This window comes from Neofelis nebulosa, chromosome 3 (assembly GCF_028018385.1).
Source record: "Neofelis nebulosa isolate mNeoNeb1 chromosome 3, mNeoNeb1.pri, whole genome shotgun sequence".
Classification (NCBI taxonomy): Eukaryota; Metazoa; Chordata; class Mammalia; order Carnivora; family Felidae; genus Neofelis; species Neofelis nebulosa.
The window spans coordinates 118,805,846-118,825,951 of NC_080784.1; the positions used below are offsets into that span (position 1 = coordinate 118,805,846).

Sequence of the window (20,106 nt, forward strand, 5' to 3'; positions counted from 1 at the left end):
CGTTGGTTACTTGTCAAGATACTGTATGAGAGATATTTAGAAAGTTATTCAAAATTTTAAAAAATTACAGAGTTGGCTTTAATATTGTCTGTTTTTGCCGTTTCTGTTGATGATTTGCTTTGTTGAGTGGAGGGTTACTTTATTTATTTTTGTATTTTTCTAGATTCAGTTTTATTTAAATCCAAGTCAGTTAACATATAGTGTAGTCATGATTTCAGCAGTAGACTTTAGTGACTCATCACTTACAACACTCAGTGCTCATCCCAGCAAGTGCTCTCCTTAATGCCCATGACCCATCTAGCCCTTCCCTCCACTCCATACCCCTCCAACAGCCTTCAGTTTGTTCTCTTTATTTAAGAGTTAGAGGGTTTCTTTAGAAGTAGGTTATCAAATTTTACATAAAATACCAGACACCCAGTTAAATCTAAATTTCAGAGCGATACATCTTTTTAATATAAATGTCTCATGCAATATTTGAGACATACTAAAAACTAGTTTGATGTTATCTGAAATTCAAATTTAATTGGGGATTCTGTATTTTTTCTGGCAGCCCTATTTAGAGAAGTCTCCCCTGTTCTGTTACCATCATTTTTCAGAATTTCCAAAGGTACGTTTTACTTTGGCTTAGTTCTAACGTTAAAAACATCGTATATAGCATATTTAGAATACACCATGCTTCCTTCAGAGGACTAGCACTTAAGGCTTCACAGTGTCTAATTTTTTGCCTTGTTCTTTTAAATTTAGTTTTGACATTCTTTAGGGAAATATCTGACTTATAACTAACCTTCCCTTTTTCATTTTTTAGCTTACTTAAATATGGGCTGTGGAGAACAGAATAAAAAATAGCCTTAAAGATAATGCAAACTTGCATCAAATTTTATTCATGCCAAGAATGAAAATAAATCCCACATTTTGAGTCTGGATAGAAAAGAGAACAACCGCTTACCTGTAATTGCTATGTACCCAATGTCTGATTACAGACATTATATAAATAAATAACTAGGCAGATCTTTTTATCATATATATCCCAATGTATTTTTCACAAAGCCATTATAAAAACGTATCCGATAATATATATCTCTTAGGTCCACTTGGGGGACAAGTGTGTGTATGTGTTTCCTCTTCTTTAGGGATCTGCTAATTACTTTTTCCTTTGGCTTTAACTCCCTTCTCTACTGCTTCTTTCTATATCCATTTTAATCTGATTTCTTTGATGAAATTTTAAAAAATCAGTCTTAATATGTTTGAGAGGAATGATGCCTTTGCTTTCATCTAGGAAGTAGGAAATACACAATGGGCAGCATGCTTGTGGAGATAGCATGCATTCCCTGTTGTGTGGGAAGGCTTTGATTTCATAGAGCCTTTCCTTGTCTTATGCCCCGCTGACCTTCCCTCCCTGTACGAAAACCAAGTTTTCATATCATGTGCTTTCCTGTCATGACTCTTAGCTTAGCCTTCCTCACCTGTCTGAGAAAGAGATTCCATAGCATCGTTCAGTAGCCAGTAACAGTGTTTATCACCTCAAAGGAAAATTCTTCCTTATAGTCATCATTTCATGGGTCAAGTTTCTTTTCCTCACAAAAGGTAAAGTGTAGTTGTGATGTATAGTCTTTTATATTCAAGGAGATTATTTAGATCTGTGTACTATTTAAACGAAAAACATATTCTGGAATGTGCAGTGCTGGGAGCACTATATTTATAACTCTGCCTGAAAGAATGTACAAACATCTCAGTTTATATTCATTCAGGTCCTTTATCACTGGCTGGAAATAAATAACTGGAGTTACACAGCCAGTGTGGGATATTTGCAGTTGGTTTTCTTGTTTGGTAATTGCTCATTTTTTATCCTGATTGATAATAACATTGTCTTTTCCTCACCAGCACAAACGTGCAGATATGCGACAGCCCTTTCCATTGTACTCAAGAGGAAGCGAGATCAATAGTTGAACTGGTAAGGGGCAAAGCATCCTTTACTCTTACAAATGTCATGGGGAAGTCTAGCAGAAGTTCTGAAAACTCTAGCAATGAAGTGTATCAAGTCTTTTGGGAAATATAAAATTAAAAAATAACATTAGAATCCATCTTTTTTAATCCAGGGAATTTAAATAAAAAACCTGAAAATCTTTCAGCTTAGTTTTTAAATTGTTTTCTAAAGTACATTAACCACTTAACCAATTTACTATGATGCTACTCTTCTTAATATCACCAATTTATTGCTTATATGTGTTTGCTCTCCTTGTACCATTCTGTTCCCTTGAGTTACCCACCATCTAGTGTCTAAATTGCAACTGGCTGTGGGTACAGGTGCATTTTGGCTCAAGAAAGATGAAGCAAGACTGTTTTTCCTTTATTTCCATTTAGTTAGGCCATCTTACAAGCTTTCCTTCTAGCTAAGGTGGTATCTTGGATTTTTACATGTCTGTCTCATTGATAAGGCTGCCTGGAGGCAACTGAATTTATTAGGAAAATAACGGCTTGATTTAGAGACCACTAAATAAGAAAATTCATATTCAGATAATTAAGTAATATTGCTATATAAAGTGTGTTCAGGAGTGGTTTATAAACTAAGCTTTTCTTTTTTTAAACTACTTATGAGCTAGAAACTAGAGAATTTAGATCTTTACTTCAGGAACATCAAAAAACGTTTACCTACTGTGGCCGCTTTGAAATTTTTTCCCCACTAATTCATCAGCTATTTAATTAGTACCTGCTATGTGCAGTGAGATCCAAGGTACTGGGGATTCAGCATTAAAGAAAAGATGTGAAAATGTCTGCCCTTGTGTAGCTAATATTTTAGTTGAGGAAATGGATAATAGATAAATGCACAAGTAAAATACTTGTGTATTGATCCCGAACAATGATCCTGAACAGTATGGGAGTATTGGGAGTCCTGATCCCCCTGCATACTTGAGAATTCATGTATAACTTTTGACTCCCCAAAAAGTTAGCTACTAAGAGCCTACTTTTGACCAGAAGCCTTACTGATAACATGATTAGTCTGTTAACGCGTTTTGTATGTTATATGAATTGTATACCGTATTCTTAGAATAAAGTAAGCCAGAGAAAAGAAAATATTACTAAGAAAATCATAAGGAAAATACATATGCATTTACAGTATTGTACTGAATTTATTGAAAAAAAAATCTATGTGTAAGTGGACTTGCGCAGTTCAAACCCCTAATTGTTCAAGGATCAACTGTAGTGTGTCTGAATGTAGTAAATGCTATTATGAAATGAGCAGGTCAGAGGGGATGAAGTTCCAGGAGCAGATTGGAGTTGGAGTTATTAAAAAGAGACAGGGACAGCCTCACTAGGAGAAGCCAGACATGAGTCAAGATTTGTAGAAGGTAAGAGAATGTGCCGAGTTACCATCCGATGGAAGAGCATCACAGTCCATAGGCCCAAAGGTCATGAGACAAGAGGATGCCTGATATGTTTAAGAACTACTCAAGGAACCACAGTGACTAGTGGAATAGAGTGAGTTCAGGGGAGATAGGAGGTGAGATCAGAAATGTTTACTTCTGGGGGTGAAAGTGGTGGTAAATTATTATGAAAGACCCTGTAAAATAGTCTGTAAAGAGTATCTTAAGAAATTTGTTTCTTATTCTGAATCACATACGGAACCACTAGCTAGTTTTAAGCAGAGGGATAATAAGATTTGACTTAGATTTTGACAAGATCACTTGGGCTGCATTGGTGAGAATAGACTGGAGTGAGGGAAGGGAAGATGAGGGAAGCCATTGTAGTAATGCAGGACACAATATCAATTTATTTTCTCCAAGTTTTCAATTTTGTATATAAGCAGATTGCATTCTGAACTTAGTTCTCATCAGTATACTTCTTTAATGAGAAAAATAAAGGAAAACAAGAAACTTTTTATCTTTGTCCATGGAGTCTCCCTCACTCATCTCAGATTTTAGGGCACCTGGGTGGCTCAGTCGGAAGCATCTGACTTGATTTGGGCTCAGGTCTTGACCAACTGAGGTCAATTAGGAGCCTGCTTGGGATTCTGTCTCTCCCTTGCTCTTTGCCTCTGTCCTGCTCACACTCAAGTGCACACTCTCTCTCAAAATAAATAAATGAACATTAAAACAAAGTCAATTGCATTTTAGTTTGGGATTTATAAATAATAGATATAACAGATTCTTATCTTAAAATTAGCTGCAAGATTAAAGTTTCTATCTTACATCCTGTTTTTTAATTGTTTCCTATATTAGTAGGAAAACAATCCTTTTGGGAAAAAAAATCAGAGGATATGGATGTGATCTAGATAGTTAGGTGTGAGGAACAAGATTAGAATTCAGAAACATTAATTACATGGTCTGGTAAATTTGTTGTGCTTCATAATAATGAAGAAAGAGAGTGCTATACTGATTTTTCACTGAGATCACCACAGTAGACAATCAAAATGCAAGAAATCAGTCTCTCTTCACTATCTCTAATGGAGCGTATCATATATGGGATTTCACCATTAAAAACATGGAAGTCAGGGGGCGCCTGGGTGGCTCAGTTGGTTGAGTGTCCAACTTCGGCTCAGGTCATGATCTCGCAGTCTATGAGTTCAAGCCCCGCATCGGGCTCTGTGCTGACAGCTCAGAGCCTGGATCCTGCTTCGGATTCTGTGTCTTCATTTCTCTCTGCCCCTCCCCCGCTCATGCTCTGTCTCTCTCTCTCTCTCTGTCAAAAATAAGTAAACATTAAAAAAATTTTTTTTTAAATGTGGAAGTCAAAGAATTGCTCTATTAGCAGCATCTAGTGATTCAGGAGATTAGATAGTACTTTCTTGTGAAGATTTTATTAATTTTTAATAATGAAATTCTTTGTAGTCAAAGCATTTTGACTTGGCATTTCATCTCTCCAGAACCACACTGAGATGTTTGAATCATAATTATTCTGGTATATATTCCAAGATCTCTCTATTTTGCTATATACTGAACATTGCACTGGTGTCAAACCAAGTTTTTCTTTGGTTGCTCAAAAAAATTAAGATGTTCAAGTTACCCATCAAACTTCATCATATTCTGACCACAGCAGTCCTGGAATTGTGTGGAATCAAATTGTAACTCCAGAGTTTATTGGCGGGCTCAGAATGAATGAACTCATTCTAACAAGTTTAATCAACAAGATCTATATTGATAGAATATTCAGGATCAGTTGATTAGGTGGTATTTTAGGATAAATTAACTGCTTTGGTGAATGGATAGTTTTAAAATACAAAAAAGAAAAAAATGGATTAAACTTTTGAGTGATTAACAGAACTGTTGCAGGAAGTATATACTTGTGAATATGTATTGAGCACAATTTAATGTAGTAGCATTGAGACCAAAAAAGAAAAAAAAAAAAAATGACAATTAAGTAGTCACCTGACAATATGTACAGATCAGTTAGAAAAAATATTGTCATTATTACCAAGAAAAAATAAAAGCCAACAACCTGATGAGTATTATGTGGGAGCATTTGAAAAACAAATTGGAAAATATCTACAGCAGTCGTTTGCCATGCTTAGGGCAGAGATCTTAAGGGTAGTGGCTCTGAGGAAGATGAGAATAGAAATGATCAGAAGAATTATGGGATGTTGTTTATGAATATAGATGTTTGAATGTATTACAATCATGAAAGGCCAAGCTGTGTCAGAATGAGGATGTTGTGCAGATCTCAGTGCACTGGGGATCTTCAGAGGCAGAGAGCACTGCCCTCTTACTGGGTGTCCAGGCCACAACGTGGGTCTCTGACAACAGGACTAACGTCCTGTCACAGTTCAACCACAAGACCATCCAGTTGTGTGTTTTGGAATATTGTGTCAAGCGTTTTTTAACATTTATGTGACTTTACAGCCAAAAAATATGGGATTCCTTCCCAATTCTTGAGGACCATGTGACTAGCAATTGGGGCTTCGTTTCCAGGAGCAAGGTGCAGAACATTTATAGGGAACAGATGTGTGTTTGTATATGTATATGCATACATGATGTAATTTGTCTTTCATATCTAATATTAGTTGCTATTAATGACAGCTTATTTGACTACTGGGATTTAAGATACTGTTTTTAGGATCCTTTATGTAAATATTTTTTGAAAATATGTTGAGAAGATTGAAACAAAGTTTACAAGCTTAACCTAACAGACATATGTTATTACTCAGTCCATATATATAGTACATGTGGACACTTTTAAAAATTGAGTATTAGCCCACAAAGCAAGTTGCAAAAAATGACAACATTCTCTGTCTACAGTAAAGTTACCAATCAGCTATGAAAATATTAAAAGAAAAGAAATCCAAATCCATATGCTTGGAAACTAAAACCACTTCTGAATAAGTCATGCCTCAAAGAAATGAATTATAAGAAATTATAAAATACTTAAAGTTGAATGACAAATGGGTCAGTATATGTCAAAGCTTGTGCAATGCAGCAAAAATAGTTTTTGAGAGCAGTAAAATGATATAGCAGAAATGAAGAAAATTGAGAGACTAAACATTGAACTCAATAGTTACTCTGTTCTTTTTCTTATCTTTTAATATTATAAGAAAGGGAATTACAGAGTAGAGCAAATATTTAATGAAAGAAAACAGATAATGGCAAGGATCAGTTAAAAGCCGGGTTTCTTTCTTTAAGAATAATAATATAGGGGCACCTGGGTGGCTCAGTTGGTTGAGCATCTGACTTTGGCTCATGTCATGATTTCATGGTTCATGAGTTCAAGCCCCACATTGGCGCACTGCTGTTGGCGAGGAGCCCGCTTCAGATCCTCTGCGCCCCCACCTCAGCCCCTCCCTTGCTTGCACTCTCTCAAAAATAAACATTTTTAAAAGAATAATAATATAAACAAAACTATTATAGGAAGAATGATGAAAGAGAAGCACAAATAAATATATCAAGAATTACAGACAGAATTATGGACATAGGAGATATTTAAATAATCAGATGGGAATACTATCAGATGCTTTTGGCAATACCTTTCTAAACAGATGAATTGACAGTTTTGTTGAAGATATAAATTATCGATATTAAATCAAGATTCAATGGAAAAGTGCAAATAGAAAAGTATATGTAACGAGTTAAAAACTAGAAAACGAATATACTTATAACAGTTATAAAGAATAGTTAATTATGAAAATGGCAGTTTGTCCCATATTAGTTAATGAAGTCAGTTTATTTTCAATCAGAATCCTAATTGGGTTTTTAATTGAATTTGACAGGATGATACTGAAATTTATATGGAATAGTAAAGGGCCAGCAATAACGTGGAAGGGATTGATAAATTTAAATGAAGTTAAAAAAAAAAAAAAACCTGTAAACAGTTATAAGAGACCATAAAATAAGTTAAAACATAAGCCATTGATTGGGAGAAGATCTTTGCATATAAATGACAAAAGATTTAACAACTTGTTCAGATCAACAAGAAAAAGATAACCTAGTCAGATAAAAATAGGCAAACAATATTAATGGACAGGTCACAAAAGAGGATTCTTAAATGGCCAGTAAACCTGTAAAAATTTGCTGTATCTCACCAATAATCAATGAGATGACGCTAAGACACAATACAATTTCATGGTTATCAGGTTTGCAAACGTTTAGAAGTCTTATTTTCCAAGTGTTTTTAAGCAAGTGAGGAAAGGAGACCTCTCATACTTGTTGATATGTTTGATGGGAATATAAATTGGTACAGCCACTTTGAAGAGCAATTAAGTCATTGTAAGTGAAGTTGAAGATACTTATAATCCACCATCAGAAATTACCCTTCTGTGTACACATTCTTTAGAGACACTAATATGATCAGATGTGGGAAAATTGGAAACTGAATAAATGTCTATGGATAAAAGCTGGGTAAATAAACTATAGTTTATTTCTGTGGTGCAATACCATGCCATAGGTGAAATAGGTAAATTAGAACCATGTGACTACATGGATAAAACCTGAAAGTGCGGTGTTGGGCAGAAAAGCTTTTGCAAAAAAGGCATACATAGTTCATAGTATGCAAAACACCCAAGGCAGTACCGCATGTTTTTAATGAATACGGACAGATATGGTCTTCACATTTTAGAAACATAAATAAGAATAGTGAACACCAGTGTTAGCATGGTGGTTAGAAGTTACTTCTGAGAAGGAAAATAAATATCTTTATTTCTGATGAGTATGGAGAAAAAGACTTCAGTTGTAAAGTTTCTGAAATAATGTTACTATTTTAAAAGTGTAGGGAGTAGATATGTGTTATGTCTTCATTTTTTGCATGTTTGAGGTATTCATAGCTTTAAAAATTTGTATGCCTAGGAAAACAAAAGAAAAAATTAATAAAACTAAAAGCTATTTTTTTTTTAAATGATCAGTAAAATTGATACATCTTTGGCCAGAATGATCAGGAAAGAAAAGAGAGAAGACAAGTCTTCATTGTCAGGAATGAGACAAGTGACATCACTGCTGATTGTGACAGTCATTAGGAGAATAAAAGGAAAATACTGTGAAAAACTTTACACCAGTAAATTTGACAACTTTGATGAAATGGACAGATTCCTCAAAATACACTGACTACCAAAATTCCCTGAAGAAGAAATAGGCATAAACAAATTAAATGGGTACTTAAGAAACCTTTCCATAAGCATAACGCTTGGCCTAGGTAGCTCCCACTACTTTTATTCAGCATTATAGGTTCTAGCCAGTGCATTAAAAAGAAGGAAAAGGCATCCAACTTGTAAAGGAAGATGAGGTGAATGTCTCTGTAGAATGTTCAATAAAATCTACCTGAAAGCTACTAGAATAAGTGACTTTAGCAAGTTTGTTACAGGATACAAGATCACTATACAACAAACTATTATATTTGTATATGCTAGCAATACACAATTGGAAACAAAATAAATACATTGTTTATAATGACATCAAAAATATGAAACACTTAGGGAAAACACTGGAAAAAATATGTGAAGAACCTGTGACCTATAAAGCATTGCCAACAGAAATCGGAGAACTAAATAAATGGAAAGATATATTTATAGGTTGGAAGATGCAACATTGTTGTGTCAGTTCTCCTCAAATTTTGATCTATAAATTCAGTGCAACATCAAATTCTAATACACTTTTTTTTTTTTTACAAATTAATAAACTCATATATATATATATATAAATACCAGAGACCTTGAATAAACAACCTTATGAAGAAGAAAGTTGGAATAGTAATTTCCTTTTTTCAAGATATTTTATAAAACTACAATAATCAAGAGAGCTGAGTAATGGGGTAAAACTAGACAAAGAAATGAATGGAATTAAATACAGAAATAAACCTACATGTATGTGCACAACTGATTTTCAAAATGATAATCTTTTAAATAAGTAGGACTTGAACAGTTGGTTATTCCATAGGGACCAAAGAAACCTCACTTCCGTCCATACCTTGCACTTTATATGATAATTGTCTAAAATGTATCCTAGACCAAAATTTAAAACCTAAAACTATAAACCTATTTTGATCTTGGGTAGTTAGGCAAAGTTTTTTAGATATGGCACTAAAAGCATAACCTATTTTTTAAAATGGTAAATTAGATTTCACCAAAATTAAAGTTTTCTGTTCTGTAAAAAATACTCTTAAGAGAATGAAAAGAAGCCACATAGTATAAGAAAATATTTGAAAATCATATACCTGATAAAGGGACTTATATTAGAATAAAGAACTCTCACAATTCATTAATAAGAAAATAAACCATCCCCTCACCTCCAAAGGAAATGTGCAAATGGTCACTTTACCAAAGAAGACATACTGAAAACACATGAGATGATGCTTAACTTGGCTAATCATTAAGAAAATGCAAATTAAAAACCACAGTGACATGCTTATGCACACTTTTTAGAATAGCTAAAAATTTAAGAGATTGGCCATCCCAGTTGTTGGCATGAATGTGGAGGTACTTCCATAGTCTGCTGGTTGGAATGAAAAATGATACAACCACTGTGGAAAACAGTTTGGCATTTTCTTGAGAAGTTAAATATCTACCTACCATATGATCTAGCCATTCCACTTTTAGATATTTACCCAAGAGAAATGGAAGTATATGTCCATACAAAAACACTTATACACAAATGTTTATATCAGCTTTATTTGTAATAGACAAAAACTGGAAACAGCCCAAATGTCCATCAACAGATGAATGGATGGATAAATTGTGGTATATTCAGAGTGTATGTTAAGCATGGGAATACTGCTCAGCAATAAAAAGAAATGAATATTTGATCTGTGCTATAACATGGCTGAGTTTCAAAAAAAAATGTTGAGTGAAAAAAGGCAGACATACATTTATATATTATATCATACCATTTATATACAATTTTAGGAAATGTAAATGCTAATGTATGATGACACAAAAACATCATTGGTTGGAGAGTTTGGGAGAGAGCCAGGAAGGAAAGATTTTACAATTTCTCTTACAGGGACAGGAAGAAATTGGGGATGATGGTGAATATATTTATTATCTTGATTGTGATAATGACTTTATGAGTGTGTACATGTGTCAGAACTACATGCTATAAATATAGTATGCACAGTTTGTTTCATGTCAGAGTTAGTCCAAGGAAATTTTTAACAGGAAAAAAAAAGGTTTGTTCTGGAGTCAGGCTGTCTAGGTCCAAATCCCAGGTCTTTCACTTATAACTTAAAGCAAATTATTTAACTTGTTTATGCCTGGTTTCTTTATTTATAAAATGGAGTTAATAATAATATCTTTCTTACAAGAGTTAGTGTAGAGAACTGAATGAGATAATCCAGGTAAAATGTGAGACAGAAAGTATTCAATAAACGTTGGTTTTACTGTTACTTGGCATTAATGTTGTTGAGTTAAATTGACCACATAGAGAAAAATCCCTTCTATTCCAGCCTCTTGAGTATTTCCAGTGTTAACTCCCTCATGGGATAGCCCATTCCATTGTTGGGTATTGTAAAAGTCATTGTGACTGATATAAATTATTCAGTGAGAATTAGTCTTACATTCAGAGACTTAAACAGGAAGAAGAGGAGGGGGAAAGAGAAGAAATTAGTTTCCACAATATAACAACTTATTCTAATACTTAACTACTTTTCCCATCTGGGAATTTTTACCCCGAATTCTCCCACATGCTTTTATTTAAGCACTTTCCTTGTAATCTGCTCTCTGAGGAAATGGATTGGGGAATGTCTGAATTGGGTAATTTGTAAGGTTTTTAAATATTTGGTGAAAGTAGTCATTTTACTGGGGAAATAAAAAAAGAACTTTGTGAGGTGGCACACACAAACTCAGTACATGTAGGGCGACAAAGAACCACACTCATTGTTAAAGAAATTCCTAGACCTGCCTCAGACCCTCTACACCCTGGTAGCCATGGGGATTAAAATTCTTAGAATCTAGGATTCAGGGCAAGGAGAATAAGCACACTCCTGCTCAGTTGCAGGGGCCCAATCTCATGAGACTGTGAATCTTTAGCTCATAGGAGTGATGGAAAGCACTAGAAACTTCTGGAACTGGGATGAGAGAGTGCCTCTCAGAGAAGTCTTAGCAGCTGCAGTGTTTGTTTTTGCTTTCACATGGCCAGGTTTCCCCTAAAAGCAGTCTCAGGTAAAGCTGGAGCACACAAAGCTTAGAGATGGCAGTGGTGATGGTTCATGGATGCACAATGAGTAGTACTTGGAAGGAGAAGGAAAAAGGGGATTTTTCTACTTTACTTAAAAATATATTCTCTCTAAAAAATAAAAGTGGGGCACTTGGATGGCTCAGTCAGTTGAGTGTTCAACTCTTGATTTCGGCTCAGGTCATAATCCCAAGGTTGGATGCTCAACTGACTGAGCCACCTAGGTGCTCCTGGACAAGAGAAATTAAAATAAAATCAACCATTTTGTTAGATTCTAGCCAATTGCATACATTATTGAAAGGGAGAGGCAGTAGATTAAATTTACACGACTTAAAATACTTCTACATTTTGTCTCTGGATAACTAAGAATTGGTCATATTTTGCTGGATTTCTAAAGCAAAAATCAGAAAAGGAATATAAAAGTAAAATTAATGTAGAGCAACTGCCCTATGAACTTTGGAAATATAATTCAACCAAAAACCCTGTTATACCTGTATGAAAAACCAGGAACTTTTTTTCCCTTTAATTTTGAACCCTTATAATAATAAAGTGAAAGAATATCAACTCATATAGTAAAAGCACAATTTTATATTGTTTCAATCAGTGTATCGTGTTAGTCAGTTTGAACAAATGTAACCTGGAGTGAAAGATGCTCGTAGGGACCTAGTGGGCTTTTCAGAAGGAGAAACACTAAGTACAGAGCAGTTTTATTAATGGTTCGTATCAACTCAAAATATAGTTTATGCATGAATAGGGATAGAGGCTAGAGTAAGCTTTCTTTGATGGGTCAAAGAAAAAGACATACTTTGGTAATGCAAACTGTAGATTAGTTTGAAAGAAATCAAATATACTAATATTCATGAGGAAGTATTTTTGGAGTGGGAAAAGGGGAGAAGATAGTATTTTGAAATAAGAGTATAAAATAATACTCTTTTGTGGAGAATTTGTATTGGATTATTAGAGGGTGCCCACATTTTTCCAGTAAGTAACTGAAAATCCTTTGTATGTTTCTAACCATGAAAATGTAGTGATGGGGACACCTGACAGAATTGGGATTGGGTCAGTTTTAGGTGCTTCTCTTAGTTACTCCACTTCCTGTAAGAAGGTGTAGTTTGTTGTCATGTTTATGAATCAGGAGGCCATTGACTAGGTGAAGAATGAAATAGTAGTGGCTGTGTATCATGCACCCCTTGTTGTTTTCAAATTTAAATATCCATCTCTCTTTTGGCATGAGTTAACATGGAAAAAGGTTAAAAAAATGACCTTGAAACTGTAATAGTTCTTATCTCTGCGTTCTAGACTTGTGATGTTTGTTTTCTTTTATACAAAGCTTTGTGCATACTGAATATTTTTACGGACCAAGAAATATATTTTAAGAATGAAGAAATAAGAGGGCACGTGGCTGGCTCAGTCGGTAGAGCATGCGGCTCTTGATCTTGGGTTTGTGATTTCGAGCCCCATGTTGGGTGTGGAGATTACTTAAAAGTAGAAATGATCTTTTAAAAAGAATGAAGTTATAAGAACATTCCAGAAATTATTTTTAAAATAAAATGGGATGATGTTTCTGCTAGAATAGTTTGTCCATTTCTTTCCTGAGGCTAATGAGGAGTTGCCCAAGTGTTCTATTTTGTACAGGCATACCTCCTTTTATTTCAGTTCACTTTATTGTGCTTCACAGATACTACATCGTACTCATATTGAGGTTTGTGGTCACTGTGTTGAGCAAGTGTATTGGTGCCGGTTTTCTAAAAGCATTTGCTCACTTTGTGTCTGTGTCATATTTTGGTAATTCTCACAATATTTCAGACTTTTTTTATTATTACATTTGTTACGGTGATCTGTGATTAGTGAACTCTGATGTTACTCTTGTAATTGTTTTGGGGTGCCACAAACCACACTCATATGAAATGGTGAACTTAATGGATAAATGTTATCTGCGTTCTGACTGTTCCACTGTCTGGCTGTTCCCATCTGGCCCATAGAGAGGCTTTTCTATTGCCTGAAACACAATATTGAAATTAGGCCAATTAATAACCCTACAGTGGCCTCCAGGTGTTCCAGTGAAAGGAAGAGTCGCACATCTTCCATTTTAAATCAGAAGTTAAAAACGATAAAGCTTCATGGAGAATGCACATGTTGAAAGCCAAGACAGGCCGAAAGGTAGGCCTCTTGCTTCATAAAATTACCCTAATTGGGAGCACAAAGGAAAAGTTCTTGAAGGCTACTCCCGTGAACAACCAAATGATAAAGCAAAACAGCCTTATTGATGAAACAGAAAGTTTGAGGGGTCTGGATAGAAGATCAAACCAGCCACAACATTCCCTTAAGCTAAAGTGTGATCCAGGGCACGGCCCTAACTTTTCTGAATTTTGTAAATTCAGAGCTGAGGAAGCTGCAGAAAAAAAGTTGGAAGCTAGCAGCGGTGGCTTCATGAGGTTTTAGGAAAGAAGCCTCTCCATAACACAGAAGTTAAAGGTAAAGGCAGCTGCAACATGTTACCCAGAAAATCTAGCTAAAATAAGAGAGTGGCTACACTAAACAACGGATTTTCAGTGTGGATTAAACAGCCTTCTTTTGGAAGGTGCTGCCATCTAAAACTGTCATAGCCAAAGAGGAGAAGTCAGTGCCTGGCTTTCAGAGTTTCAAAGAATAGGCTAATGGAGCTGGTGACTTTATTGCCATCCCCCACATCCTTCGGCCCTTAAGAATTAGGCTAAATCTACTCTGTCTGTGTTCTGTAAATGGGACAACAAAGCCTGAATGACAGCACGTCTGTGTACAATATGGTTTGCTGAATATTTTAAGCCCACTGTTGAGACCTACTGTTTAGAAAAAGACTTTTCAAAATATTATCACTCATTGACAATGCACCTGGTCCCCCAAGAGTGCCAGCAGAGCTATACAGTGAGATTCATGTTGTTTTCGTGTCTGCTGACACAACATGCACTCTGCAGTGCATGGATCAAAGGAGTAATTTCGACTTTCAAGTCTTAACATTTAAGAAATACATTTCACGGGACCTGGGTGGCTCAGTCAGTTAAGTGTCCGACTCTTGGTTTCGGCTTGGGTCATGATTTCACAGTTTCATGAGTTTGAGCCCCACATCTGGCTCTGCACTGGCAGCCCGGGACCTGCTTGGGATTCTGTCTTTCTGCCCCTCCTCCACTCAGGCTGTCTCTCTCTCTCAAAATAAAAATAAAACTTAAAAAAAAATTTCATGAGGCTGTAGCTGCCATAGATAAGTGGTTCCTCTGACGGATCTGGGCAAAGTAAATTGAAAACCTGGAAAGGATTCACCATTCTAGACATCATTAAATACATTATGATCCATAGGAAGAAGTCATAATTTGGAAGAAGTCGATTCCAACCCTCATGGATGACTTTGAGGGCTCAAGACTTCAGTGGAGGAAGTAACTACAGATGTGGTAGAAATAGCAAGAGAGCTAGAATTATAAGTGGAGTTTGAAGATGTGACTGAATTGCTACAATCTCATGATAGAAGTTGAATGGATGAGTTGCTTTTTATGGATGAGCCAAGAAAGTGTTTTCTTGAAATGGAATCTGTTCCTGCTGAAGATGCTTTAAAGATGGTTGAAATGACAATAAAGGACTTAGAATATTACATATATTCAGTTGATAAAGCCAGGGGCAGGGTTTGAGAATACTGACTCCTGTTTTGAAAGAAGTTCTACTGTAGGTAATATGCTATCAAACAGCATCACATGCTACAGAGAACTTGTTCATGAACGGAGGAGTCAATCATTGTGGCAAACTTCGTTGTTGTCTTAGTTTTAAAAATTGCTACAGCCACCCAAACCTGCAGCAACCACCACCATGATCAGTCAGCAGCCAGTAACGTGAGGGCAGGTCCTTCCACCAACAAAGAGACTGACTCGCTGAAAGCCTAGGTGATAGTTAGCATTTTTTCTCAGTAATTTTTAAATTAAGGTATGTACATTGTTATTTTAGATATGCTGTTGCACACTGTATTTTTTTTTTTTTTTTTTTTTTTATTTTTGGGACAGAGAGAGACAGAGCATGAACAGGGGAGGGGCAGAGAGAGAGGGAGACACAGAATCGGAAACAGGCTCCAGGCTCCGAGCCATCAGCCCAGAGCCTGACGCGGGGCTCGAACTCACGGACCGCGAGATGAGATCGTGACCTGGCTGAAGTCGGACGCTTAACCGACTGCGCCACCCAGGCGCCCCTTGCACACTGTATTTTAATAGACTATAGTGCAAACATACTTTCTTACGTACTAGGAAATCAAAAAATTCATTTGACTCACTTCATTGCAGTATTTGCTTTATTGCAGTGGTTTGGAACCAAACTCTCCATGTCTCTGATGTACGTATGTATACCATACGTTTTCTTCCCCTGAAATGTTTGGCAGCTCCAGCAAGAAACAGCTGCCCATTCTAAACAGGAAATCTAAACAGCTAAGTTTCCAACAAACTTTGTGATAGATGTCCTGCACTGTTGATTGAGCATACCAATTTCCAAGAAATAAACAGGTTACTCTGTTTTATAATCTGTGTAGTAAAACAGAGCCATCAAATCCCAAGGGCCTACTCTCAGTATAATTTTTATTACTGTGGTGGTGCTTTCATACCCAATTTTTACATAAGTTCTATCATCCTCAAAACCAACCATGATTAAGCATTTTCTCTGTGCTAGGAAGGTGAATAGAATTTTTGTTTTTTTGAAGTACTTGGAAATCTCAAGGAGGTTTTACATGACATTATACAGAGGTCTTCTTTATTTATTTACATTGTTACCTGATTTTTCTGTGACCGAAAATAAAGCATATTTGATTGGCCTTTTTCGTAAAGAGTAGAGGGAAAAATAACTTGAAACCATTTATGATTCAGGAGAATATATTAAGGTTCTCCAAAGAAACAATAGGATATGTAGATATATGTAAAAAGTGAGTATGGAGGCTTAACAAGTCCAAAATCTGAGTAGGCCAGCAAGCTGGAGACAAGAGGGGAGCCAGTGATGCAGGGGAAGTCCAAAGGCAGTTCGCTGGAAAATTTCCTCTTGGCTTGGGAGGCTGGTCTTTTTGTTCTCTTCATACCTTCAACTGATTAGTTGAGGCCCACCCACATTACAGAGGGCAGTCTGCTTCACTGAGAGTTTACCAATTTAAATTTTTTTTTTTTTCAACATTTTTTATTTATTTTTGGGACAGAGAGAGACAGAGCATGAACGGGGGAGGGGCAGAGAGAGAGGGAGACACAGAATCGGAAACAGGCTCCAGGCTCCGAGCCATCAGCCCAGAGCCTGACGCGGGGCTCGAACTCACGGACCGCGAGATCGTGACCTGGCTGAAGTCGGACGCTTAACCGACTGCGCCACCCAGGCGCCCCGAGAGTTTACCAATTTAAATGTTAATCTCAGCTAAAAACACCCTCCAAGGTAACACATTAATCATTACAGGGACTATTTTAATATTGCTGAAATTTAAGTTTTTCTTCCTTACTGACTTGATCTTAATAGTACCCTTATACCTAAGCAAGGAGAGCCCTACTTTGCATTCTGCTTTGTAGAGGGTCCTGCTTTGGCCTTCATCCAGTTACATCCCTCCCCACAAGACCAGGGGACCATAGTTGTGCATTCACCAGGAGCCAAGCGGCCCGTTCTATACCACCCTCTAGCTACTCAAGACCCTGGAATTCTTTGCCCAGGTTGCTACAAGCCTGTTCCTACAGCCTCTGTGGGCATTTCCCCAGCTCTGTGCTCATTCCTGTGTGAATCATTTGCTTGCATCATTTCTGCAGGGGCCAGTGGGTGGCTGTTTGGAGGAAGGGAGTATGTAGGTTTGTGGCCTGGAGTTTCTGCCCTTGCACAAATGAAGCCCTCAATACAGACTGGAGCCTGAGGAAAGAAGAGAAGTGGGGTAGGTTGAGGGCCCTGTGCCTCTCTTCCTTACTCGGCTATGTTCAGGCAGTCTCTGAGGTGTCTAGAATGCCAAGCAAGGCTTCCAAGTCATCACAAAAGTATATTTATCAAGATAATAGAATGGAACATACTTTATGTTCAATTTATCATTTTGTTAGCTTGATTTATAACTTTTAAGTATTACCATGTGTGGTATGTGGTCTTCCATTTGTACCTTTGCCCCAGACCTCAAGTGTTAGAGGCAGATCTTTCCTACTTAGGATGAGCAAATTCAGAGAACTAAAATTAGAAGTTGATTGTTAAATTTGAAATCTGAAATGTGTTACAAAATTTGGGTAGTGATTATCCCTAGGGGAAAAGAGGTTATGACTGGGGAAGGGCCTGGCCTATTCCATTTCTCGACTTGGGTGGTGACTGCATAGATGTTTATCCTTGGGCTTTGTGCATTCCTCTGTGTGGATGAGGGAATCTCTCAATAAAACAAGATGAAAGAAAAAAAAAACAAAACTAAAAAATGTATTGTTCTTAATTATGAAAAAAATCTGGTATCTCAGAAAAGCTTTTCTTTCAAACTTGTCTATCACAGATTATACTGCATCTGTTCTAAAAATCTTGGCCCAGTCATGGAAATGAACAGAAAAATTAATTTAAATGCTCTGGAAGACAGCTAAATAAATTCACACAATGTGTGTGTGTGTGCCTCACGTATCCATGAATGTGTGTGTTGGGTTTGTGTCCCCTAGTCCTCGGCCAAAGAAACAACTGAAAGGAAACCTCTCTCTCTTCTCTTCACATTCTCAGTAGTTCCCATGGGTTAATGAGAAAAATATTTTCAAGCATGCTTTTTCTGTTTGACTCTGAGTCTGTGGTTTGTTTATCCAAAAGAAGAAGCAGTGATAATTAAAGGCAAAGAGAAGTACTTCCTTTTTTCAGGTTAGAGAACCGTTGCTTGTAAACTTTGTTGTATAGTTCCATAAAAATACAAAACAAAACAAACGTTCTGGGTGTAGTTTCCACATCTAAATATTCATAACAGGGATTCATCTCTGTCTTTATCTTTCAGGTGTCCTCGTCACTGAATAAGGAAAGTAATGAAGAAGGTATGGTATATTTTGGTTCTTGAGCTAGATGTGTTTATAGTGGTGGAAACCAGACAAAAAAGCACAATAGATTAATGAAAGTTATATAAACCAAGTAAAATAACTTTTTAAATAGTCACTAAAATTTTCAAATGAAATCATTTATTTTGTAACTTCAAAAAATGAGAAGGAGCACATTTACTGCTTTTAGGCTAGACAGTAGTTTGATTATGTTAGCGACTTTTGGTGAAGTACTGAAAGTTTTCAGGTAATTCTGATAAATTTAATGAGACTCCAGGTAATCTGAATTTGGAAGATTTTTTTAATTATCTTGTCACTTTAATGAATCATTCATTTTAAATAAATATCTTAAAATCACAGTTTATCGTAGGATGGAAAATAACTTTAATTTTTGTTGCCATTATTTGAAGCTGTTTTGAGAAACAAGTAAAAATGTTCTGTAGTAAAAATTTCAAATACAAGCATAGACACATATCATTTGTCTTTGAAACTTTGCAAAATTTTTGGCCCTTTGTTTTAATATAAAACATTAGAAGAGCATTCAGCTTACAAAATTGGAGGAAAAATGAGAACTGTTTACTCTGTCAAGTTCTACGGTGTTTAGAAAAGAACAAATCCATAGACATTTCATGGGAAAGCAAGCTATATTCCTTATATGGGAAACTAACAGATTGTTTTTCTGCAATACTATTCCATTTTTTGGATATTTGACAAGCAGTCAAATTTTACCATACAGGGTTTTTTCCCTAGACCTTTCATGCTGATGCTAGGGCACTAACTTCTGTGTTATTCAGTAGAGACTAAAATGATCCAGAAAAATGTAGGAAATAAAATGGGAAGGCTCCGGAGTGTTTAGCCCAGTTTTATATAAGGCTTGAGCCAAATGAGAGAACTTGGGATTTAAAGGGGAGTAACTTTAAATAGGGAAGTGTGTCATAGCAAGCTCATGATTGTTTTTATCTGCCTAAATACTTCCTCAAGGTAAACTGAAATTTCTCTTCCCTCCATCTCTCCCTCTCTCCCTTGCTGTTTACCCCTTCCCTGACACCCCCTTCCACCGTTTCAGACACAGAGCAAGTATGGCACTTCCTTGGCAAGTGACTGGAACATTTGAAGTTCTGTCATCAAGATTCCACTCTCCGAGGACTCCACGACTCCCTCTCCCCAAATGCTAGAGACCAGCAGAGCTATGAGAATTCACTGACTTCCTGTTAAAACTTCATTTTTTTCCCCAACTTCTTTTGAGATATACAATATGTAAATAAACTGAAATTTTTGAATTATTTGGGATATTTATTGGTATGAAAAGAAGATTTTGTTTAATTTCATAGCAGAAATTTAGAAGCAGTGAGTTTTGACTATACTAATTTCTGGGTTCCAAAGGAACCCAACCATTTTATTAGCTTTATTTCTATGGGTTAATGTAGAATTTATAAATTTAGTAAGTTAATAGAGTTGTATAGATATTATTCTCATTTTCACACCATATTATCTTTTTGCAAGTTGCTGGCGGAACCTTTCTT

The 20,106-nt window shown here is 36.1% G+C and overlaps 1 protein-coding gene across 2 annotated transcripts in view; it reads left to right on the plus strand.

Moving 5' to 3' along the window:
* PPA2 (inorganic pyrophosphatase 2) overlaps positions 1-19,866 on the plus strand; it is a 91,976-nt gene extending 72,110 nt beyond the window's left edge. For both annotated transcript variants that reach the window (XM_058721757.1, XM_058721756.1), the window contains 3 exons: positions 1,882-1,951; positions 18,547-18,583; positions 19,650-19,866. In XM_058721757.1, the coding sequence (XP_058577740.1) occupies positions 1,882-1,951; positions 18,547-18,583; positions 19,650-19,684 (142 nt within the window). In that variant the 3' untranslated portion in view covers positions 19,685-19,866. The remainder of the gene's footprint in view (positions 1-1,881; positions 1,952-18,546; positions 18,584-19,649) is intronic.
* The last annotated feature ends 240 nt before the right edge of the window (positions 19,867-20,106 follow it).